Genomic DNA, 26,055 nt, shown 5'->3' on the forward strand with positions numbered 1-26,055 from the left:
GGCGCCAGCGTGACGAATGGAAGGTATGTTACATATCGAGGACGAGGTAAACAGGGGGCTGCTTTCTATGCGCAAAGTCCAGTAAACATGCCATGCACATGTGCAAAAGGACCACTATCATGTACCACTAGAATTCAGATATCGTCTGATCTTGATATGCCTCTTGTTCCTCTAGTCCAAGCCAATCGAAAACCCCGGGTCAAAAACCAAGAATTTGGCATTGCAATTTTTCTGACACACCCGGTAACGGCCAGTTTCAACACTGCACTAAAGTTATTACGGCCGATTTTTTACATAGATAAACGACGGGAGTGTGAAGTTATCAGTACAATGATTGATATTGTAGCTTACGGAGTAGCGTCTTTATCTTTCCTACGCTGATCTTCATATTTTATCAGAATTTGGAGCTAATCAGAATTCATGACTAGTACAATAGTTCGTTCGCAGATGGCGCTGTGGGTTTTGGAAAGTGACGAATCTCTTTGAGTTCTCGGCCAAGACACTTTACATTTTTTTCTATGGGCATACTGAGACACCCAAAGCAATAATTGTGCATCATTCTTAACAAATGTTGGCCTGACAAAGTCAAGCTGTTCGATTAGCATGTCTCATGCATCTAATCACGACAGCGGAGTGGAGGTCGCGGTCCCTCCGACCCGGCAGGGGGGAAGGGTCAAAAATGTTAGAGTAACCAGTCGTGTTACTCTAAGGAAAAATGTATCTCATTTTCACCATGGTAAATCTACAATTCACCGTGGTAAAATCTGCATTCACCATGGTGAGCATGAAAAAACTCTGATTTCGGCAAGGTGAACGCTGAATTCTATGGTGGAGGGAAAGGACATCGGCATTTTTTTTCTCGGGTGGACGACTTACTAAGTCGGGGGGGGGGGGGGGGACGACTTACAAAAACAAAAAACGAGAAAGAATTTTTTTTTTTCATGGTAATTGTTTTTCTTGCATTTTGCATTTTTCTCGGTGGGACGAATTACGGAAACGAGGCTGGACTTATTTCACTTTAAAAAACGATTTCGGCGTAATCACCTTACATGGTATTAGCATGACGCGATTGTTCGCACTGACCATACTCCGGTATGCCAGCCGCACTCTGAGAGATTCGTTTGAAGTTGAAAGCAACTCAGCTTGTTGCAGTAAGCGTTATCGTCCCAATGGCGATACTTGGCGCGGGTCTACTGGTCTTGCACTAATAATAACGCAATCTTGTTCTCAGTAATGTTAATGTCTTTATATTTCCATCAAATATACTTCGTTGCTTGATTGATGCCTGATAGTTGATTGAAACAACTGTAAAATACAATATCAAAACACTGTCTTACAGATTTGCAAACATATTTTAACGGAGGGGATAAAACCCTGCAATCAAACCTTAGAAACCAATTACACCAACGAATGAGGACAAGTTGGAGGTGCCACACCCAAACAAATTGTCGGATTACTCAAAAGGACTTCAACGAAAGTAGGCCTCTCCTATTCTCGGACAGGAAGCCGGGCATGAGCTGAAGCCTAACATACACCACAAAAACACCAACATTAAGTAGGAATTATTGACCTAAATCTGTCAATATACATCTAGAGCGCCATAACGAAACCGTTTTAAACCAGGTTTCGAAGGAATTATAAGAGTAGAGGTCTTTAAATTGAACGACGGGAGAGACAGTCGGCAACGCGGGCGCAACATTCAGATTTAGTCGACATGAATGCTACAATTGCAAACACATTCTCTGACCATTGACAAAACCTTTGGGCTCATTATACATCATTTCGATCCTTACATCTTGTGCTTCCTCTTACATGCGCTTGTCAATTCATAAGCACATTAAAATCCGCCCTATACGGATAAAACGTATCATTGAACTTTGAGGACCTCATCCTCCGGTAGCAGACGATGGCTTGCGCGTCTGACGTTGTGGTCGTCGTTTACACATGCTGTCTTCGCCGGACGTTTGGCTTAAAACTGTCTTTGGACACGTCAGTTAGTTGCAATGAATCGAGTTGCAATTCATTATTGTTTTTGTTTCTTGTTGTTTTCAAGACCAAACCCACCTCAAAATTAGCGATTTCATGCAATGAAACAAGTTGCAATAAATCACTCTACAATGTACGGCCAGTTGTGCGACGTGACTTACCGTTGAAACTTGTTGATGAATCGCAAGTAGAACGGACATTGAGCGATACATTGCAATTATTTGAGTTGTAATGCATGGCTCCGTTTGCGATGGGTTTGCAATATTGCAAATCGATTCATTGCAGCGGACTAGTTGAGATGTTCTCGGGTCGGCATGGGGTTCAAACGAATCGCTCAGTATGCTGCACCAGAGTAAGATCAGCGGACGATCGCGTTACGGTAATACCTGACTGGATATGTATGGTGATTACGCCGAAACCGCTTCGTAAAATTCAGTAAGCCCAGCCTCGTCCCGCCCGACTTAATAAGTCGTCCCCCCCCCCCCCCCGAGATAATAGGGCGTCCCCCCGACTTGATAAGTCGTCCCCTCGAGACTAAAAGTCGTCCCGCCCAGGATTTTTTTTCGATGTCCTTTCCAAGCCACCGTAGCATGTCATGCGGCCCATTACAACGGTTTTAAAGACGGCAGAATATGAGCCCAATTTAATTTAACCTAACTTTCGAGAGACTGCCATATTAGTAGTCCCGTTCCAAACGACCTACAAAATTGTTTCATGGTCGTATAATGAGTGTCATATAGCCATGCTGAGTATACAAGCTCGGAAATCTACGATATGTTCAGATAATATGTTCAGAAATATGTTCAGATAAAGTAGGATGAAAAGAAGCAGTTTTCGTTTATATGCACGTGCTACTAAATACGCCATATGGTAATTGTCAACTCGCAAACACTCTGTTTTTAATCAGGTTGTCTTGTTCGTATATCCATACAGAATTCATTGTCTGGAAATAAATGATTCGTGGAGAAGGCTAACAATAATTGTACACAGACACATTTATTGCAGCTACTGAACTGTATTCATTAAAGTGTTTTAAGTACAAAACATTTCTGCCCAGCGATCAAACACTGCAATGTATTCATCAATCTTAGACATATCAACCTGTGCACCACTGGAGTTTTCCTGCTCTACTAAATCATGCCCTGCTTGAGGCGTGTCATCACCTGACTCACTTTTCACACTGATTTGCTCGATAGGAGATATGTCACATGCTTCACTTTTGACATTGGCCAACTCTACAGGAGAAATGTTACATGTTTCTCTTTCGATATTGGCCTGCTCTAATGGAGATGCGTCAAGTGGCTCACTTTTGACATGGACCTTCTCTATAGGAGACATGTTGCTGATCTCACTTAACACATTGGCCTCTCCTGTGGGATACATGTCACAAGGTCCAGCTACCTGTACGGTACAACCCTGCTCTAGATGAGACATGTCATATTGCTCACTTTTGACAATGGCGTGTTCTATAGGAGATTTGTCACATGGGTCACTTTTGATATTGGCCTGTTCTATAGGTGATATGTCACATGGGTCACTTTTGATATTGGCATGTTCTATAGGTGATATGTCACATGGGTCACTTTTGACATTGGCCTGTTCTATAGGAGATATGTCACATGGGTCACTTTTGACATTGGCCTGTTCTATAGGTGATATGTCACATGGGTCAATTTTGACATTGGCATGTTCTATAGGAGATATGTCACATGGGTCACTTTTGACATTGGCCTGTTCTATAGGAGATATGTCACATTAGTCACTTTTGACAATGGCCTGTTCTATAGGAGATACATCATATGGGTCACTTTTGACATTGGCCTGTTCTAAAGGAGATATGTCACATGGGTCAATTTCGACACAGGCATGTTCTATAGGAGATATGTTACATGGGTCACTTTTGACAATGGCCTGTTCTAGAGGAGATACGTCATATTGCTCACTTTTGACATTGGCCTGTTCTATAGGAGATATGTCACATGGGTCACTTGTGACATTGGCCTGTTCTATAGGTGATATGTCACATGGGTCACTTTTGACATTGGCCTGTTCTATAGGAGATATGTCACATGGGTCACTTTTGATATTGGCATGTTCTATAGGTGATATGTCACATGGGTCACTTTTGACATTGGCCTGTTCTATAGGAGATATGTCACATGGGTCACTTTTGACATTGGCCTGTTCTATAGGTGATATGTCACATGGGTCAATTTTGACATTGGCCTGTTCTATAGGAGATATGTCACATGGGTCAATTTTGACATTGGCCTGTTCTATAGGAAATATGTAACATGGGTCACTTGTGACATTGGCCTGTTCTATAGGTGATATGTCACATGGGTCACTTTTGACATTGGCCTGTTCTATAGGAGATACGTCATATTGCTCACTTTTGACATTGGCCTGTTCTATAGGTGATATGTCACATGGGTCACTTTTGATATTGGCATGTTCTATAGGTGATATGTCACATGGGTCACTTTTGACATTGGCCTGTTCTATAGGAGATATGTCACATGGGTCACTTTTGACATTGGCCTGTTCTATAGGTGATATGTCACATGGGTCAATTTTGACATTGGCCTGTTCTATAGGAGATATGTCACATGGGTCAATTTTGACATTGGCCTGTTCCAGAGGAGATATATCACATGGGTCACTTTTGACAATGGCCTGTTCTATAGGAGATATGTCACATGGATCTCTTTTGATATTGGTCTGTTCTATAGGAGATATGTCATATGTGTCAATTTTGATATTGTTCTGTTCTATAGGTGATATGTCACATGGGAAGCTTTTGACATTGGTCTGTTCTATAGGATATATGTCAGATTGACGTAGTACACTTTTGAAACAGTTGATTTCTGCAGCTGGCAGATTAAAGTTCCCACTGAGGACATTTCTCTCCTCTCTAACATGAACAACTTGTAGGTCTCTTTCAGCCCTGACCTGCCCTGTAGCAGATGTGTTAGCTGGTTCAACTCTTCCATTAGACTGGTCAGCAGCAAACATGTCAATGAGTTCACTCGTAACATTTCCCTGCTGATAAGAATGATGCTCAATAGAATCATGTATCAACCTTCGTTTCACAGCCAGCCGCCAAACTTTATATTCCTCAGTTTTCGCAGTACTACCCAGACCTAGAGTTTCACTCCCATTGATACCAGACATTTTTGCAGCCGTGTCCTTGATATCCATGTCAGAACACCCTACTGCAGCGGGCAACTTCGATACCTTACTCTCAGTCTTTCTGCTGATCAAACATTCATTTGCCGCAAAACATGCAGGTTTTGGGTTTCGTCCATTTAGAGAATATTTGCTATTTAAATGATCGGTTAGTTCTACTGCAGGTTCTTCTGCCACAACAGTTAGTTCATGACGAGACAATGAACAAGAACTTTTCATAGCTTTGCCACGTTTTGGCTTTGAACGTTTATCCTTTCCGGGACTTTCAACAGACACCTTCAAAGATTTGCGCGTACCATGATTGTGGCTGCGCTTATGTTTTTGTAAGTCAGACTCACTCTTGAAGATTTTATGACAATATTTACAGTTGAAGTTGAGTTGGAATGGTTTGTCTCTGGCATGAATACCAATATGTCTGACAAGAGCCAGCTTTGAGACAAATGATTTATCACATTGTACACATCTGAATGGTTTTTCTCCTGTGTGAATGTGAACGTGATGGCGAAGAGCCTGCTGAGAGCAAAATGGTTTTTCACACTGTATATATCTGAATGGTTTTTCTCCTGTGTGAATACCTTTATGAGTTAATAGATTTCCCTTCTGTGAAAATGATTTTTCACAATGACTGCACTGAAATGGTTTTTCTCCCGAGTGAATACGTTCATGCCTCAATAATGTTCCCTTCTGTGAAAATGATTTCTCACAATATTTGCATTGGAATGGTTTTTCTCCTGTGTGAATATTTTCATGAGACAATAAAGTTACCTTCTGTGAAAATGATTTTTCACAATGACTGCACTGAAATGGTTTTTCTCCCGAGTGAATACGTTCATGCCTCAATAATGTTCCCTTCTGTGAAATTGATTTCTCACAATATTTGCATTGGATTGGTTTTTCTCCTGTGTGAATATGTTCATGAGACAATAAAGTTACCTTCTGTGAAAATGATTTCTCACAATATGAGCATTGGAATGGTTTTCCTCCTGTGTGAATACGTTGATGATGTGATAGGTTTCGCTTGCGTGAAAATGATTTTTCACAATATTTGCACTGAAATGGTTTTTCTCCTGAGTGAATACGTTCATGCCTCAATAATGTTCCCTTCTGTGAAAATGATTTCTCACAATATTTGCACTGAAATGGTTTTTCTCCTGTGTGAATATGTTCATGAGACAATAAAGTCACCTTCCGTGAAAATGATTTCTCACAATATTTGCATTGGAATGGTTTTTCTCCTGTGTGAATACGTTTATGACGCGATAGATTTCGCTTGTGTGAAAATGATTTTTCACAATATTTGCACTGAAATGGTTTTTCTCCTGAGTGAATACGTTCATGCCTCAATAATGTTCCCTTCCGTGAAAATGATTTTGCACAATATTTGCACTGAAATGGTTTTTCTCCTGAGTGAATACGTTCATGCCTCAATAATGTTCCCTTCCGTGAAAATGACTGCTCACAATATTTGCATTGGAATGGTTTTTCTCCTGTGTGAATATGTTCATGAGACAATAAAGTTACCTTGTGTGAAAATGATTTCTCACAATATTTGCATTGGAATGGTTTTTCTCCTGTGTGAATACGTTCATGCCTCGATAATGTTCCATTCTGTAAAAATGATTTCTCACAATAATTGCACTGAAATGGTTTTTCTCCTGTGTGAATACGTTTATGACGTGATAGAGATCCCTTCGCTGAAAATGATTTCTCACAATATTTGCATTGGAATGGTTTTTCTCCTGTGTGAATACGAATATGTTCAACGAGACGATGCTCAGTTGAAAAAGATTTCTCGCATTGTACACAAGTAAAGGATGATTTAGGTGCCATTCTGGTGCTTTTTAGCGGCTAAATGTCGCCGCAATATTCAGGCCAATACAAAGTCCTCGTGCTTGAACAATCTAACATAGATTTCAAATTGAAATACAAGTACTGTCATTGCTTAGCAAGGACTCCTTGCCAGCTATGTCGTAAACTGTTTACGAACCTAACCTGTTAAAATTACTCTATGACTACTGAATTACATGTGCTGCAAACATGGCATTGAAAGTGTGCTCCATTGCTTTGTTTGTTCCACAGATTCCGTCAATGACCTTTTTTCCCTTTCAAATTATTCCACTTCTCGATCATCTGTCCAACCAACTGGGGTCTTATCTGCTATTTTTGCGGGTTTTGCACGACAAGTTTTCTTAGGTGCGTTCACGGTTTGGAGACATTTTCACTCTTGTTTTGATAGTGATTTATCATCAGTGACCTCTGCGACCACACCTACGAATGAAAAAGAATATGAGAGTATACATGTGCACAAATTGTTTAAATGCTTGATTACAGCCAATATACCTCTACCAGATTGTGTTAGCATATATTTACAAGATAATAATAATAATAATAATAAATGAGTCTCTTATAAAGCGCTGTTCAATGGTAGTCCTTGCTCACAGTGCTCCCTCCCCAAAAGCTCTCACAAACAGCCATGTCTTTATAGCTCGTTTGAATTGTTCAGTGTCCTCAGAGTCTCGAATGTGGCATGGAAGAGTGTTCCATAACCACGGTCCATAGCTTTTGAAACTGCGGTCACCAAATAACGTTTTGGTTCTCGGAACCTCTAGTTCTATGAAGGAAGTGGACTGGGTCCTGCGAGGAGGAGGTTTTCTAGAAATGAGGTCCATCAGATACTGGGGAGCTGCACCTTGCAGGCACTTGTGCACCTGAAGCAACACCTTAAAGTCAATCCTTTCTGCTACAGGCAACCAATGAAGCTTGATCAGTGTAGGTGTTATATGATCAAACTTTCTAACTCTGCAAACAATGCGAGCAGCGGAATTTTGTAACGGACAAAGTGTCTTTTTCGGTAGACCAGCAAGTAACCCGTTGTTAGAGTCAAGGCGAGAGGTCACGAAGGCATGGACCAGGCGTTCCCGGCTGTCTTAGTAAAGGTACCTACTGAAACGGCCAATATAATACAAACTGGCATATGCAGCATTGCATATTTTCTTTATCTGTGCTTGCATTGTCATGCCCTGGTCCAGAAGAACCCCAAGATCCCTGACACAGTTCGACTTGGGTACCGATACTCCATCAACCGATATTTCGGCAATAGATCCAATTCTGCGTGGTGAAACAATGTTAATCATGTCCGTTTTCGGGGCGTTGAGCGCCAGCTTGTTTTCAATTAACCAGTCCTTCACATCACTGACACATGATTCCACGCGCGTTACCATCCGCTTGCTCTGCAACCCATCGCCACAGCGGGCTGACGCTTCAAGCTGGTTATCTTCAGCATATAATTGGCATGGTATGCTGTGGTTTTGCATTACAGCACTGAGTGGTAACGTGTATATTGTGAACAAAACAGGGCCCAGAACTGAGCCCTGGGGAACACCGCACTTGAGACCAACAGGGTCCGAGCACATGTTGCCAATTGCAACCGAAAGCTCCCTGCCTTCGAGATATGACACAAACCACTGCAATGCTCTGTCCGATGCCCACTAAATGAGCAAAGAACCAGGTTTCAAACACTGATCATGTGGATTTTGGGTGAACAATGGCAGCCAGCAGCCATCTAGGAATTTGGATCTGGCACAAATTCCGACCATTCAGATTGATTTGGATAAATGAGAGGTGTCATTAGAAATCACTCCTGATGAACTAATCAACGCAGATGGAGGACTTCACCAGATTTTGAAGCATGTGGGAATCAGATTATGACCAGTTTCCGCACGTGGGAAGCGGACTATGAAAGAAGTCGGCTTGCGAGTGTCAGATTATAGATAGTGTCAGGGAGTGGAAATTAAGATTATGATAGTTTAAGTGTTTGGGAATCAGATTATGAATGGTGTTAGGGAGTGAGAATTAGATTATAAATGGCGTCAGGGAATGGGAATCAGATTACGAATGGTGTCAAGGAGTGGGCATTAAGGTTATGAATGGTTTTACCATGTAGGAATTAGATTATGAATGGTGTCAAGGAATGGGAATAAGATTGTGAATGGTTTTAGCATGAGGGAATTAGGATTATAAATGGTTTAAGCACGTTGGATCAGATTGTGAATGGTTTTAGGAAATGGGAATTCAGATTATGAATTGTTCAGGCATATGGGAATCAGAATATGAATTGTGTCAAATGTTAGGGAGTGGGAATTATGATCATGAATGGTTCAGCATGTTGGAATCAGATTATGAATGTTGTCAGGGAATGGGAATCGAATTATGAAAGCTGTCAGTGTCAGGGAATGAAAATTAGTTTATGAATGATTTTAGCCTGTGAGAATTAGAATTATGAATGGTTTTAGGATGTGGGATCAGATTGTGACTGAATGGTTTTAGGATCAGGTAATTTAGGTTTGCAATGGTTTTAGCATGTGGGAATCAGATAATGAATTGTGTCAAATGTCAGGGAGTGGGAATTAAGATTATAAATGATTTTAGCATGTGGGCATCAGATCATGAATGTTTTCAGGGGCTGAGAATCGAATTATGAATGCTGCAGGGAATGGAGATTAGAAAATAACTACTTTTCACCTGTGTGAATAATGATTCTGAATGCTATCAGCGTTTTGGAATTAGATTATGAATGTTGGCAGTGAGTGAGAATCAGATTATAAATGTTGTCAGGGTATGAAAATCAGATGATGAATGGTGTTAGAGAGTGGGAATCAGATTGTGAGTGGTTTCATGGGTTAGGAATCAGATTGTGACTTGTGTCTGTACGTAAGAATCACAAAATTCATCATTTACATATACACTAAACGCACTGATCAGCAAGACACATGCAATGAAAACCATTGAATTTTATGACAAAAAGTACATGCAAACTGCTTCAAAAGCATGGAAAGTATCCTCAAGGAAAGTTTTTTTGTGTTCAAATGAAGTCTCCGCAGGCTGAAATTTCATTTTCATCTGGAAGTTGAGCTTTCTTAGTGACGGAGAAATCAGCTCGTGCAACCTGGAGCCTCGGATCAGACACTTGAACAGTATTCTTATTTTACCTGCTACTTCTTTGCCTAAGATGCTATTTCCTCATTGGTGTATTTGTATCCTCAACAGTGTTGTGAAGCAATGCTGCCTGGAATAAATTGAGATGCATATTGGCATTATCATATATATGTCAATAAGAAATGCTTTGCTTGATGGAGCCAGTTTTACGAATAACGTTACCTAATACAACATATATAAAGGAATAATGCAAGGAAAGAAACTTATCAAAATGATTTTCGTCCACCATTGCTTGGATCTCTAGTGCCAGTTAGAAACATCTATATTGAGGTTTGATGACTAATCAATTTCCTCAAAAGAAATGCCTTGGTTAAAGGAACCAATACTAAACTGTTGGGATTGGTTGAGGTATCAATTTCTATTCTGAAACGGCTCATATCAAACAACCAACAATGAGATTTTAAATGCTTTTAAGTTTTTGACTGATTCCGTATGCACCAACCCAAGCAGTTTTGGTAGCCTAACCATAACGGTTGAATTCAAAACAAAGCTTCGTTGGCACTGTTTCAGGACGGGGTAATATATTCTTTAAAACCACGGATTTATGCAACATCAAATATTAATCATAAAATACAGGAAGCCATCTTAGAAGCCCTGAACGTTGTTGTAGTTGTTTCCATGCCCGATTCCGGGCTAGCCTGAACAAGCTGATTATGAGACAGGCACAAAGTGCACTTAATACACTGTAAAATTGCGGTTCAGTATAAATCTAGAATTTTTCACGGGTCGTGGTCAACCAAGATAGCCAATCTACAATGGAGTTGGAAGAGCGATATAACACAGACTGTCCGAGCAAATGACCAGCGTAGATGGGGAAAATGAGAACAAAAAGTAAATAGAGTTTAAATTTCTAATCAGCGGAGTCAGATTCGGACTAGGGTCCTCAGCATCAATGGCGGGTGTGCAAACCACGAGGATATGTCTACTTAGCGATACTCGGGTCCTCAGCATCAATGGCAGGCGTGCAAACCATGAGGCTATGTCTACTAAGCGATACTCTGGTCCTCAGCATCAATGGCAGGCGTGTGAACCACAAGGCTATGTCTACTTAGCGATACTCGGGTCTTCAGCATCAATGGCAGGCGTGCAAACCACAAGGCTATGTCTACTTAGCGATACTAAGTCGAAAGCAATGTCATATTAAACGAGAGAAGCACATTCCCGGCAACATTTCTGACGCACCCCCTTTAATACTATCATGAAACCGATTCTAGGGCATTTGCCCCCCGGACATCTGCCCCCCGGATCTTTCCCCCCGGATTTTTGCCTCCCGGACATTAGCCCCCCTAGGACTTCTGCCCCCCTAGGACATCTGCCCCCCGGACATTTGCCCCCCGGACATTAGCCCCCCTAGGACTTCTGCCCCCCTAGGACATCTGCCCCCGGACATTTTCCCCCCGGACATTAGCCCCCCTAGGACTTCTGCCCCCCTAGGACGTCTGCCCCCCGGACATTTACCACCGGGGACAGTCAAAGAGAACTTGGATGAGTCGGTCAGTCCAAGAGTAGCAGGATGATCAGCTTTGGCCTGTATTAATAGATTTAAGAGCATACTTATGTGCATTACTCCAGGGCAATCCATAGGTCAAATGTAAGAATGGTAAGGATTGCTGTATTTCTTTTAAATGAAAATTACTGAAGGTAGCAGAATTACTGAAGGTAGCAGGTAGGCCACCCTTCAGTAATTTTCAGCACAAAATAATTTAAATAATGATTACCTTCTTTGACCTGTACTATAACTTCATTTCTTGATTGGTTGTGATGGTGGAAGGAGACGGAGGTGTCATGTGAAGTTTTCTATTTTAATCAAACAACAAACACGTTTCAAAACATCAGATATACATGTACATGTACTAAAAATAGATTTACAGAAACATTGTATGACAGAGGCATTTCTCAGAAAAGGAGTATCATTAGGCCACTTTAAAAAATGAATGAAACGGCCAGGGGCCATTGTGCTCACCGTATACATCTTTTAGTAGGCAGGATCATGCTTAGTTTAGAGGTGAATATGGTGAACACAATCAGGCATGAAGACTTTTTTTAGATGTGTATTGATGTCAAGTAATAAGACAGGGCAGTATATATAAGTTTATGATCCAACCAATAATTGTCTATGACATCAACAAGATCAATATCGTGTGATTGCTAAGAGTCCCTGCAATAAAAAATTCATCGAAAAAAAGTCATTAATAAGCAAGATATTGCACGTCCTACTTTTTCAGTTTTGACCCCCTGGTGGCCAAATCAAGAATCAGATGAGGCCAAAATTCGGTGTCAGAGATTATCTGATGTAGGGGGTTACATGTACCAACTTTCAAGTTCATAGCTTCAGCAGTTAAGAAACGTGCCATAGTTACACTCTAATGGCCAATTTACGCCATTTGACCTCTGTGACCTAGAAAAGGAGGTCAAATCCAAAAATCGTAGGACATGTGGTGTATCCTTGCTAGAAGTCCCTGCCATAAAAATTTTATCGAAAACAATTCACTCAAATAAGCAAGATATTGCACTTCTTCCTTTTTCCATTATGGCCCCCTGGTGGCCGAATAAAGAATCAGATCAGGCCAAAATTCGGCATCAAAGGTTATCTGATGTAGGGGGTTATATGCACCAAGTTTCAAGTTCATAGCTTTACTGGTTAAGAAACGTGCCATAGTTTACACTCCAACGGCCAATTTACGCCATATGACCTCTGTGACCTTGAAAAGTAGGTCAAATTGAAAACCCGTAAGACATGTGATGTATTCTTCCTAAGAGTACCTACCATAAAAATTTTATCGAAAACAAGTCACTTATAAGCGAGATATCACACTTTAGATATCCACTTTTGGCCCCCTGGTGGCAAAGTTGAGAATCAGATCAAACTGAAATTCAGCACCAGAGGCTATGTGATATAGGGGGTTATATGTACCAAGTTTCAAGTTCATAGCTTTAGTGGTTAAGAAACGTGCCATGTTTACACTCTAACGGCCAATTTACGCCATATGACCTCTGTGAACTTGAAAAGTAGGTCAAATTAAAAACCCGTATGATATAAGATGTATATTTGCTATGAGTACCTACAACACAAGTTTCATCGAAAACAAGTCACTAATAAGCGAGATATCACACTTTTTAGATATCGACATTTGGCCCCCTGGTGGCCAAGTTGAGAATCAGATCGGACCGAAATTCAGTGTCAGAGGTCACCTGACCTAGGGGGTGCTGTGTACAAAGTTTTAAGTTCATAGCCCTAGCGGTTAAGAAACGTGCCACTGTTTTTTAAATAGGATACGACGACGGACGACGGACGACGACGACGGACGACGGACACTGCGGTATTACATAAGACTCCCCTACAGTGAGCCAAAAATCAAGAAAATGTAAGATACAAGTCAGAAAAGACAAAAGGGAAAAGATAAAAAATAATAAAATAAAAAAATATTTTTGGCCGTCCCTGACCGGGGTTTGAACTCACGACCTTTGGATTGCCACAACACGAAAAACACAAAACATGCAATTTCGGCCATATCTGTGTCTGCGTTGTGACCTCTGTGACCTCGACAAGTAGGTCAAATTATAAACCCATATGATATATGATGTATCCTTGCTATGAGTACCTACCACAAAAGTTTTATCGAAAACAAGTCATCAATAAGCGAGATATCACACTTTTTAGATATCCACATTCGACCCCCTGGTGGCCAAATTGAGAATCAGATCGGACCGATATTCAGCACAGGAGGTTATCTGATATAGGGGGTTATATGTACCAAGTTTCAAGTTCATAGCTGTGGCGGTTGAGAAACGTGCCATAGTTACGCTGAAACAGCCAATTTATGCCATTTGACCTCTGCAACCTTGAAAAGTAGGTCAAATTAAAAAATTGTACGATATATGATGTATCCTTGCTATGAGTACCCACCACGAAAGTTTTATTGAAAACAAGTTATTGATAAGCGAATTATCACACTTTTTAGGTATCCACATTCGGCCCCCTGGTGGCCAAGTTGAGAATCAGATCAGACTGAAATTCAGCACCAGAGGTTATCTGGTATAGGGGGTTATATGTATTAAGTTTCAAGTTCATAGCTGTGGAGGTTGAAAAACGTGCCATAGTTACACTGAAACAGCCAATTTACGCCATTTGACCTCTGTGACCTTGAAAAGTAGGTCAAATTAAAAACCCGTATGATATATGATGTATCCTTGCTATGAGTACCTACCACAAAAATTTTATTCCAAACAAGTCATTAATAAGCGAGATATCACACTTTTTAGATATCTACATTCGGCCCCCTGGTGGCCAAATTAAGAATCAGATCGGACCGAAATTTAGTGTCACAGGTCATCTGACCAAGGGAGTTCTGTGTACAAAGTTACAAGTTCATAGGCTTAGCGGTTAAGAAACGTGCCACTGTTTTTGAAACAGGATACGACGACGACGACGACGGACGACGACGAAGACAGACGACAACGGACGACGGACACTGCGGTATTGTAAAGACTCCCCTACGGTGAGCCAAAAAGCTGGTTAGCGTCCTTGCTTCTGGGAGGAGGTGGGTTGGGGGAGGTGTTTTTGTTTTTTTTAATTCATTTTAAGGCTGAAAATATAGCTGCTGAGCAAATAAAAAAAAATCTGAATCATGATAAAATCCGGGTAGGTGTACATTCTAGTGTAAAATGCACTATACATTTTTTTGGCTCTCGAGCACTTTGTCGGGTAGGAAGGGGGACGCCAACTAACTTTTTTTTTATTCGGGCTTAGCTACGCAAGCCTATCCCTTCACAAGCATCGGAATAGCATTCCGCGACCTTACTATATATAGAATTATCGTTACTATAAATAGAAAAGATGTATTCAGAAATCCTATGGGGGCTAATGTCCGGGGGGCAAATGTCCGGGGGGCAGATGTCCTAGGGGGCAGAAGTCATAGGGGGGCTAATGTCCGGGGGGCAGATGTCCTAGGGAGGCAGAAGTCCTAGGGGGGCTAATGTCCGGGGGGCAAAAATCCGGGGGGCAGATGTCCTAGGGGGGCAGAAGTCCGGGGGCAGAAGTCCGGGGGGCAAATGTCCAGGGGGGAAGTGTCCTGATACCCATGAAACCACACCATTTTTTCCTGCTTATTGGACTTTGCGCAAAGAAAGCAATGCAACGCAACAGTCCCCAGGTGTATTTACCTATATACAATACACAGCATGGTCATCCTAGGATCGTGGTTACATGGGGAGTTATCATTGCAAAAGTAAGCCAAACGCAAGCTGGAGTCGATCAAGCTAGCACACAATAACTTTAGCACATACAAGCCATGACATAGAACTCCAGTACAGGTTTTATAATATGGACTTGCAGCCGAAGCAATGGAATACTATTTTTAGTTACAGGTGATTTACTGGCAAATCACTGGGACTATTATATTGTGACATGATGGATAGGTGGCGCCAGCGTGACGAATGGAAGGTATGTTACATATCGAGGACGAGGTAAACAGGGGGCTGCTTTCTAATACATTTCTATGCGCAAAGTCCAGTAAACATGCCATGCACATGTGCAAAATGACCACTATCATGTACCACTAGAATTCAGATATCGTCTGATCTTGATATGCCTCTTGTTCCTCCAGTCCAAGCCAATCGAAAACCCCGGGTCAAAAACCAAGAATTTGGCATTGCAATTTTTCTGGGACACCCGGTAACGGCCAGTTTCAACACTGCACTATAGTTATTACGGCCGATTTTTTGCATAGATAAACGACGGGAGTGTGAAGTTATCAGTACAATGATTGATATTGTAGCTTACGGAGTAGCGTCTTTATCTTTCCTACGCTGATCTTCATATTTTATGAGACAAGACCACTAATGAATATTCATAGGTCGGAGGGTCGAGGCCTATCAATTAGACGAGTGCATGTTTTTTACTCTCAAGTACATATTTGGAGAGGTATTGAAAAAATATTTGCTGTGGCAAGTCTACAGATATAAAGAAATTATTTGATGAAAAAATTAATTTCGAATTTTGCTAATTGGGTAATAGGGGGCGTGTTTTGAGTTTTTTCTGCCAGTTGGCTGAAAACAGTGGAAATATCAAAGTCTGTCTAATTTGTCGATTATAAAAAAATTTCCGTGGTCAATCACCAATTTCCATCGCACCAGTTACTCGCAAGACTAACCCGTATATCATATCCGAATTTCAGTTTCACTACTTGACGCGTTTGTTGATGCGTCGCGGTCAAACATTGACAATTTAACTGCTAAAAGGCTTAAAAAATCAATTGTGGTCTTGTCTCTTATCAGAATTTGGAGCTAATCAGAATTCATGACTAGTATAATAATTCGTTCGCAGATGGCGCTGTGGCACTTCCGTAAGGGTTTTGGAAAGTGACGAATCTCTTTGAGTTCTCGGCCAAGACACTTTACAATTTTTTCTTTGGGCATACCAAGACATCTAAAGCAATAATCGTGCATCATTCTTAACAAATGTTTGCCTGACAACGTCAAGCAGTCCGATTAGCATGTCTCCTGCATCAAATCACGACAGCGGAGTGGAGGTCGCGGTCCCTCCGTTCCGGCAGGGGAGGAGGGTCATAGAAACGCCCCTTAAGATAAATGTTAGAGCAACCAGTCGTGTTACTCTAAGGAAAAATGTATCTCATTTTCACCATGGTAAATCTACAATTCACCGTGGTAAAATCTGCATTCACCATGGTGAGCATGAAAAACTCTGATTTCACCAAGGTAAACGCTGAATTCTACGGTGGAGGGGAAAGGACATCGGCATTTTTTTCTCGGGAGGACGACTTACTAAGTCGGGGGTGGGGGACGACGACTTACAAAAACAAAAAAACGAAAAAAAAAAATTTTCATGGGATAAAACCCTGCAATTAAACCTTTGAAACCAATTACACCAACGAATGAGGACAAGTCGGAGGTGCCACACCCAAACTTATTGTCGGATTTCTCAAAAGGACTTCAACGAAAGTAGGCCTATCCTATTCTCGGACAGGAAGCCGGGCATGAGCTGTAGCCTAAAATACACCACAAAAACACCAAGTAGGAATCATTGACTTAAATCTGTCAATATACATCTAGAGCGTCATAACGAAACCGTTTTAATCAGCTTTCGAAGGAATTATAAGAGTAGAGGTCTTTAAGTTGAACGACGGGATAGACAGTCTGCAATGCTGGCGCAGCATTCAGATTTAGTCGACATGAATGCTACAAACACATATTTCTCCGACCATTGACAAAACCTTTGGGCTTATTATTATTCATCATTTCAATCCTTACATCTTGTGCTTCCTCTTATAAGCCCCCCTCTTAGGAGGGGCTCTTAAGATACACGTGTGTGCGGGAGTATATAATGAATGATTAGAAATAAAGAGAGTAACTATTATTGTATATCCTACAAACAATTTTTTTTGGTATTTTTCTGAATTAACTCCGTTGAGTTTACCGATTTCTCCGCGATCTTCCGGTGGTGGTTGCTATCCCATTGGTTGAAATTAAGTTAAATTAAATTTAAATCTTCATGGGAATTCGCTACATCATATGCCTAAGAAATTGGCCAATTATATTAATATTTTTATAGAGAAATATCCGTCCTAAATAATGACAGAAAAGGGTGGTTTATTTCAATTTTGTGTCGACATGGTCGAGGTCACGTGACATAAAAACAAAACAATCGCACACACCCGTCCAAAAAAGGCACTTTAAGAAAAACAAATAAGTTTTTCCAGCTTAAAACCACACTGACGACTAAGTTATATTGGTCTACTGCCCAAATCTGAAGTATCAAAATGAATCACAAACTAGAACTAGCTCTATTTAGCTATAGTTGCGTGAAAAATTCGGGTGAGCGACGTACATTCTGTACCCTAGCGGCCAATAAATAAACTACTTTCAGCCGTCTGCTCCGGTCTCGTTAGGGAGTTTTTCCCAAATGTACGCGATGATGACGTGCCCCATTAACAGGACGTAACATCTATTTTAAAATGCGTTTCCAAAGTGAATGCATGAGGACAATCCATTTAAGTGTCGTATATCACTGGAAACGCCCGATTCCCGTGAATAAGGACAATCACAATGTATTACATTACCAAAACAAAAATGTGTCGGAAGGAACTATATATGGATGGTCCCATCGCCCCCCCCCCCCCCCCCTCCAGCAGTATGACACAGAAGGGCTAGTTGACTGTCCACCGGGGGGGTTTGGGGGGAGCTTCCCCCCAACGCACTGGTAAAAACCTATGTCGACGGAAGGGGTTTGGGGGGTGTCCCCCCATTGTAACAGCTGTAGTTGTTAGAGCTTGCACTTAACATATGCTCGTAGGGGGGTTCGGGGGAGCTCCCCCGACCTAAAGGGGGGCTCACTAAGTCCTTGACTTTACATATTATGCGCTTGTCAATTCATAAGCACATTAAAATCTGCCCTATACGGATAAAACGTATCATTGAACTTTGAGGACCTCGTCCCCCGGTAGCAGACGATGGCTTGAGCGTCTGACGTTGTGGTCGTCGTTTACACATGCTGTCTTCGCCGAACGTTTTGGCTTAAAGCTGTCTTTGGACACGTCAGTTAGTTGCAATGAATCGAGTTGCAATTCATTATTATTTTTGTTTCCAGTTGTTTTCAAGACCAAACCCATCTCAAAATTAGCGATTTCATGCATTGAAACAAGTTGCAATAAATCGCTCTACAATGTACGGCAGGTTGTGCGACGTGACTTACCGTTGAAACTTGTGTTGATGAATCGCAAGTAGAACGGACATTGAGCGATGCATTGCAATTAATTGAGTTGTAATGCATGGCTCTGTTAGCGATGGATTTGCAATATTGCAAATCGATTCATTGCAGCGGACTAGTTGAGATGTTCTCGGGTCGGCATGGGGTTCAAACGAATCGCTCAGTATGCGGGCACCAGATCAGCGGACGATCGCGTCATGGTAATACCTGACTGGAGATGTGTGGTGATCACGCCGAAACCGCTTCGTAAAATTCAGTAAGCCCAGCCTCGTCCCGCCCGACTAAATAAGTCGTCCCCCCCCCCCCCCCCCCAGAGATAATAGGTCATCCCCCGAGATAATAAGTCATCCCCTCGACTTAATAAGTCGTCCCCCCGACTTGATAAGTCGTCTCCTCGAGACTAAAAGTCGTCCCACCCAGAACTTTCTTTTCGATGTCCTTTCCCAGCCACCGTAGCATGTTATGCGGCCCATCACAAAGGTTTTAAAGACGGCGGAATATGAGCCCAATTTAATTTAACCTAACTTTCGAGAGACTGCCATATTAGTAGTCCCATTCCAAACGACCTACAAAATTGTTTCATGGTCGTATAATGAGCGTCATATAGCCATGGCGAGTACACAATCTTGAAAATCTACAACAAATATGCCCAGATAAAAGTACGGTAGGATGTTTTCGTTTATATGCACATGCTACTAAATACGCCATATGGTAATTGTCAATTCGCAACACTATTTTCGTTTATATGCACATGCTACTAAATACGCCATATGGTAATTGTCAATTCGCAACACTGTGTTTTTAATCAGGTTGTCTTGTTCGTATATCCATACAGAATTCATTGTCTTGAAATAAATGATTCGTGGAGAAGGCTAACAAGAATTGTACACAGACACATTTATTGCAGCTACTGTACTGTATTCATTAAAGCGTTTTAAGTACAAAAGACTGGTCGCTTTTTAATCATTGATCACTGATTTAACAGCAGAATATAAAAGTTACAATTTTTAAATCTAATCTTTCTCTTTACACAACATTTCTGCCCAGCGATCAAACACTGCAATGTATTCATCAATCTTAGATATATCAACCTGTGCACCACTGGAGTTTTCCTGCTCTATTAAATCATGCCCTGCTTGAGGCGTGTCATCAGCTGACTCACTTTTCACACTAATTTGCTCTAGAGAAGATATGTCACATGCTTCACTTTTGACACCGGCCAACTCTATCTGAGAAATGTTACATGTTTCTCTTTCGATATTGGCCTGCTCTAATGGAGAAGTGTCAAACGGCTCACTTTTAACACTGGCCCCCTCTTCTGAAGATGCGTCAAGTGGCTCACTTTTGACATGGACCTTCTCTATAGGAGACATGTTGCCGATCTCACTTAACACATTGGCCTCTTCTGTAGGAGACGTGTCACATGGTCCAATTACCTGTACGGTACAACCCTGCTCTAGATGAGACATGTCATATTGCTCACTTTTGAACTTGGCCTGTTCTATAGAAGATATGTCAAATAGGACACTTGTGACATTGGCCTGTTCTACAGAAAATATGTCACATGGGTCACTTTTGACATTGGCCTGTTCTATAGGAGATATGTTACATGGGTCACTTTTGATATTGGCCTGTTCTATAGGAGAAATATAAAATGGGTCACTTTTGATATTGGCCTGTTCTATAGGAGATATGTCACATGGGTGACTTTTGATATTGGTCTGTTCTATTGGAGATATGTCACATGGGTCTTTTTTGACATTGGCCTGTCCTATAGGTGATATGTCACATGGGACATTTTTTATATTGGTCTGTTCTATAGGCGATATGTCAGATTGACGTAGTCCACTTTTGAAACAGTTGATCTCTGCAGGTGGCGGGTTAAAGGTCCCACTGAGGACATTACTCTCCTCTCTAACATGAACAACACGTCGGTCTCGTTCAGCCCTGACCTGCCCCGTGGCGGATGTGTTGGCTGGTTCAACTCTTCCATTAGACTGGTCAGCAACAGACATGTCAATGAGTTCACTTTTAACATTTTCCAGCTGATTAGAAGGACGCTCAATAGTATCTCGTATCAACCTTCGTTTCACAGCCAGCCACCGAACTTTATATTCCTCAGTTTTCGCAGTACTACCCAGACCTAGAGTTTCACTCCCATTGATACTAGACATTTTTGCAGCCGTGTCCTTGATATCCATTTCAGAACACCCGACTGCAGCGGGCAACTTCGATACCTTACTCTCAGTCTTTCTGCTGATCAAACATTCATTTGCCGCAAAACATGCAGGTTTTGGGTTTCGTCCATTTAGAGAATATTTGCTATTTAAATGATCGGTTAGTTCTACTACAGGTTCTTCTGCCACAACAGTTAGTTCATGACGAGACAATGAACAAGAACTTTTCATAGCTTTGCCACGTTTTGGCTTTGTACGTTTATCCTTTCCGGGACTTTCAACAGACACCTTCAAAGATTTGAGAGTAGCATGATTGTGGCTGCGCTCATGTTTTTGTAAGTCAGACTCACTCTTGAAGATTTTATGACAATATTTACAGTTGAAGTTGAGTTGGAATGGTTTGTCTCTGGCATGAATACCAATATGTCTGACAAGAGCCAGCTTTGAGACAAATGATTTATCACATTGAACACATCTGAATGGCTTTTCTCCAGTGTGAATGCATTCATGAATCAAAAGATTCTTCTTCTGTGAAAATGATTTCTCACAATATTCACATTTGAATGGTTTTTCTCCTGTGTGAATGTGAACATGATGGTGAAGAGCCTGCTGCGAGCAAAATGGTTTTTCACACTGTATACATCTGAATGGTTTTTCTCCTGCGTGAATACCTTCATGAGTTAATAGACCACCCTTCTGTGAAAATATTTTCTCACAATAATTGCACTGAAATGGTCTTTCTCCTGGGTGAATACGTTCATGAGTCAATAGATTTCCCTTCCGTGAAAACATTTTCTCACAATATTTGCATTGGAATGGATTTTCTCCTGTGTGAATACGTTCATGAGTCAATAAAATCCCCTTCCGTGAAAATGATTTCTCACAATATTTGCATTGGAATGGTTTTTCTCCTGTGTGAATACGTTCATGAGTCAATAAAATTCCCTTCAGTGAAAATGATTTCTCACAATATTCGCATTGGAATGGTTTTTCTCCTGTGTGAATACGCTCATGAGTCAATAAAATTCCCTTCCGTGAAAATGATTTCTCACAATATTTGCATTGGAATGGTTTTTCTCCCGTGTGAATACTTTCATGGGTCAATAGATTTCCCTTCTGTGAAAATGATGTTTCACAATATATGCATTGGAATGGTTTTTCTCCTGTATGAATATGTTCATGAGTCAATAGATTTTCCTTCTGTGAAAATGATTTCTCACAATGTTTGCATTGGAATGGTTTTTCTCCTGTGTGAAGGCATTCATGAGTCAATAGATTTCCCTTTAGTGAAAACATTTTCTCACAATAATTGCACTGAAATGGTTTTCCTCCTGTGTGAATACGTTCATGAGTCAATAGATTTCCCTTCTGTGAAAATGTTTTCTCACAATGACTGCACTGAAATGGTTTTCCTTCTGTGTGAATACGTTCATGAGTCAATAGATTGCCCTGCTGTGAAAATGTTTTCTCACAATATTTGCATTGGAATGGCTTTTCTCCTGTGTGAATATATTCATGAGACAATAAAGTTTGCTTCTGTGAAAAGGATTTCTCACAATATTTGCACTGAAATGGTTTTTCTCCTGAGTGAATACGTTCATGCCTCAATAATGTTCCCTTCTGTGAAAATGATTTCTCACAATATTTGCATTGTAATGGTTTTTCTCCTGTGTGAATATGTTCATGAGACAATAAAGTTACCTTCTGTGAAAATGATTTCTCACAGTATTTGCATTGGAATGGTTTTTCTCCTGTGTGAATACGTTCATGAGAAAATAAAGTTCCCTTCTGTGAAAATGATTTCTCACAATATTTGCACTGGAATGGTTTTTCTCCCGAGTGAATACGTTCATGCCTCAATAATGTTCCCTTCTGTGAAAATGATTTCTCACAATATTTGCATTGGAATGGTTTTTCTCCTGTGTGAATACGTTCATGAGACAATAAAGTTCCCTTCTGTGAAAAGGATTTTTCACAATATTTGCACTGGAATGGTTTTTCTCCCGAGTGAATACGTTCATGCCTCAATAATGTTCCCTTCTGTGAAAATGATTTCTCACAATATTTGCATTGGAATGGTTTTTCTCCTGTGTGAATATGTTCATGAGATAATAAAGTTACCTTCTGTGAAAATGATTTTTCACAATATTTGCACTGAAATCGTTTTTCTCCTGAGTGAATATGTGCATGCCTCAATAATGTTCCCTTGCGTGAAAATGATTTCTCACAATAATTGCAATGAAATGGTTTTTCTCCTGTGTGAATACTTTTATGACGTGATAGATTTTTTTTCTTATGTGCAAATGATTTCTCACAATAATTGCATTGTAATGGTTTTTTTCTTGTGTGAATACGAATATGTTTAACGAGACGATGCTTAGCTGAAAATGATTTCTCGCATTGTACACAAGTAAAGGATGATTTAGGTGCCATTCTGGTGCTTTTTAGCGGCTAAATGTCGTCGCAATATTCAGGCCAATACAAAGTCCTCGTGCTTGAACAATCTAACATAGATTTCAAATTGAAATACAAGTACAATGTACTGTCATTGCTTAGCAAGGACTCCTTGCCAGCTATGTCGTAAACTGTTTACCAACCTAACCTGTTAAAATTACTCTATGACTACTGAATTCCATGTGCTGCAAACATGGCATTGAAAGTGTGCTCCATTGCTTTGTTCGTTCCACGGATTCCACCAATGACCTTTTTTTCCCTTTCAAAATATTCCACTTCTCGATCATCTGTCCAACCAACTTGGGTCTTATCTGCTATTTTTGTAGGTTTTGCACAATAAGTTTTCTTTGGTGCGTTCACAATTTGGAGACATTTTCACTCTTGTTTTGGTAGTGATTTATCATCACTGCGACCATACCTACGAATGAAAAAGAATATGAGATTATACATGTATACAAATTGTTTAAATGCTTAATTACGGCCAATATACCTCTACCAGATTGTGTTAGCATATATTTACAAGATGCCCACTTAATGAGCAAAGAACCAGGTTTCAAACACTGATCATGTGGATTTTGGGTGAACACTACAATGGCAGCCAGCAACCATCTAGGAATTTGGATCTGGCACGAATTCCGACCATTCAGATTGATTTGGATAAATGAGAGGTGTCATTAGAAATCGCTCCTGATGAACGAATCAACGCAGATGGAGGACTTCACAAGATTTTGAAGCATGTGGGAATCAGATTATGACTGGTTTCTGCACGTGGGAAGCAGACTATGAAAGAAGTCGGCGTGCGAGAGTCAGATTATCGATAGTGTCAGGGAGTGGAAATTAAGATTATGATAGTTTTAGAGTGGTAATCAGATTATGAATGGTGTCAGGGGCTGAGAATTAGATTACAAATGGCATCAGGGAATGGGAATCAGATTAGGAATGTTGTCAAGGAGTGGGAATTAAGGTTATGAATGGTTTTACCATGTTGGAATTAGATTATTAATGGTGTCAGGGAATGGGAATAAGATTGTGAATGGTTTTAGCATGAGGGAATTCGGATTATTAGTATGAATGGTTTTAGCAAGTGGAATCAGACAAATTGTGTATGGTTTCAGGGAAAGGGAATTTAGATTATGAATGGTTTTAGCAAGTTGGAATCAGATTATGAATTGTGTCAGGGAATGGGAATCGAATCATGAATGCTGTGAGGGAATGAAGATTAGATTATAAATAATTTTAGCGTTTGGGAATCATGATTATGAAAGGTATTAGTGTGTAGGAATCAGAATTTAAATGAGGTCAGGGTATGAAAATCAGATGATGAATGGTGTCAGAGAGTGGGAATCAAATTGTGAGTAGTTTCAGGAATCAAAATCAGCGGGTGTTTTTGTAATCTCCAGTTCTGTCTGCAATCACTCTACTATTTTGCTTGTTTATATTTAATGCTATGTAAAACTTTTTCCTTGCAGTCCTTGTAGAAGACATGGTAGTGTCGAAAGCTAGACTCAACAAAGTTCTATGTCGATCTACAAAAAATGGTGTTATTTTCTTTCTGATATTGTTCATCTTGATCGACATCTTCCTATTCTCTAATATAATATAAAGGAAACAAAAATGCAAGCCAAAAAAACTTATGAAAATGAGTTTCGTCCATCATTGCTTGGATCTATAGTGCCAGTCAGAAACATTTATATTGGGGTTTCTTGACTAATCAAGTCATTTCCTTTATTCTAAAACACTCATATTAAACCAGCAACAATGTGAATTTAAATGCTTTTAAGTTTTTGACTGCTTCCGTATGCACCAACCAAAGCGGTTTCGGTAGCCTAACCATAACGGTTGAATTCAGAACAAAGCTTTGTTGCCACAAAGTGCACTTAATGCACTGTAAAATTGCGGTTCAGTATAAATCTAGAATTTTTCACTGAGCGCCATGGGTCGTGGTCAACCAAGATAGCCAATCTACAATGGAGTTGGAAGAGCAATCGTTTTAATTCCATCCATTTTGGGTTGCTATGACAACCAACACTTACCTGAATAACAATTGGATCAGTTATCAGCACCCACTTCAGTCAATATGACGGCAACATCTGCAAAGATTTTTAAAGGCTTAGGCTGTTTGCTAATAATTTGAAATATGTAATTGAATTTGAAAAAAGAAAATAACCGGTAAAAATTGTCTGATTCACTACAAAAGTACAAGTAGCATGTTATTACAGTTACACATATCGACTTGATGTCATTATGAGTTCTCCTCTAGGTACAGTTGTTATGTTTTAGGAAATAAGAGACAATTGTTCTTTGTTATTTCAGGAGTTGCACATGCACATACTAATGTGGACGAGATAATCATAACCTCATTGGGGGTGGACTTTTTCCTGGCCGATTGGAATTGACCACTCAAAATAACAAAGAAGCCGGTAAAATGGACTCCATTTTCCGGTGATGTAACAAAGATTGTCCACAGTGCTCCGTCTATAGTTGGAAAAAACAGACAAATTCTGCAAGAGCAAATGACAAGCGGAGATG

At 40.5% G+C, this 26,055-nt stretch overlaps 2 protein-coding genes across 2 annotated transcripts; both read right to left on the reverse strand.

Moving 5' to 3' along the window:
• Window positions 1-3,018: 3,018 nt before the first annotated feature.
• Window positions 3,019-25,622, reverse strand: LOC135492588 (uncharacterized). The gene is made up of 4 exons (XM_064779139.1): window positions 25,560-25,622; window positions 10,164-10,240; window positions 3,750-7,443; window positions 3,019-3,587 (listed from the first exon to the last, which is right to left on the reverse strand). Exons 3-4 carry the CDS (start codon window positions 7,003-7,005, stop codon window positions 3,019-3,021), a joined length of 3,825 nt encoding a protein of 1,274 aa, XP_064635209.1. The 5' UTR covers window positions 7,006-7,443; window positions 10,164-10,240; window positions 25,560-25,622.
• On the reverse strand, window positions 19,824-23,505 carry LOC135492589 (zinc finger protein 585A-like). Its single transcript, XM_064779140.1, has one exon. The coding sequence runs from the start codon at window positions 23,503-23,505 to the stop codon at window positions 19,909-19,911; it is 3,597 nt and encodes a 1,198-aa protein (XP_064635210.1). The 3' UTR covers window positions 19,824-19,908.
• Window positions 25,623-26,055: the final 433 nt, after the last annotated feature.

This window comes from Lineus longissimus, chromosome 8, assembly GCF_910592395.1.
Source record: "Lineus longissimus chromosome 8, tnLinLong1.2, whole genome shotgun sequence".
Lineage (NCBI taxonomy): Eukaryota > Metazoa > Nemertea > Pilidiophora > Heteronemertea > Lineidae > Lineus > Lineus longissimus.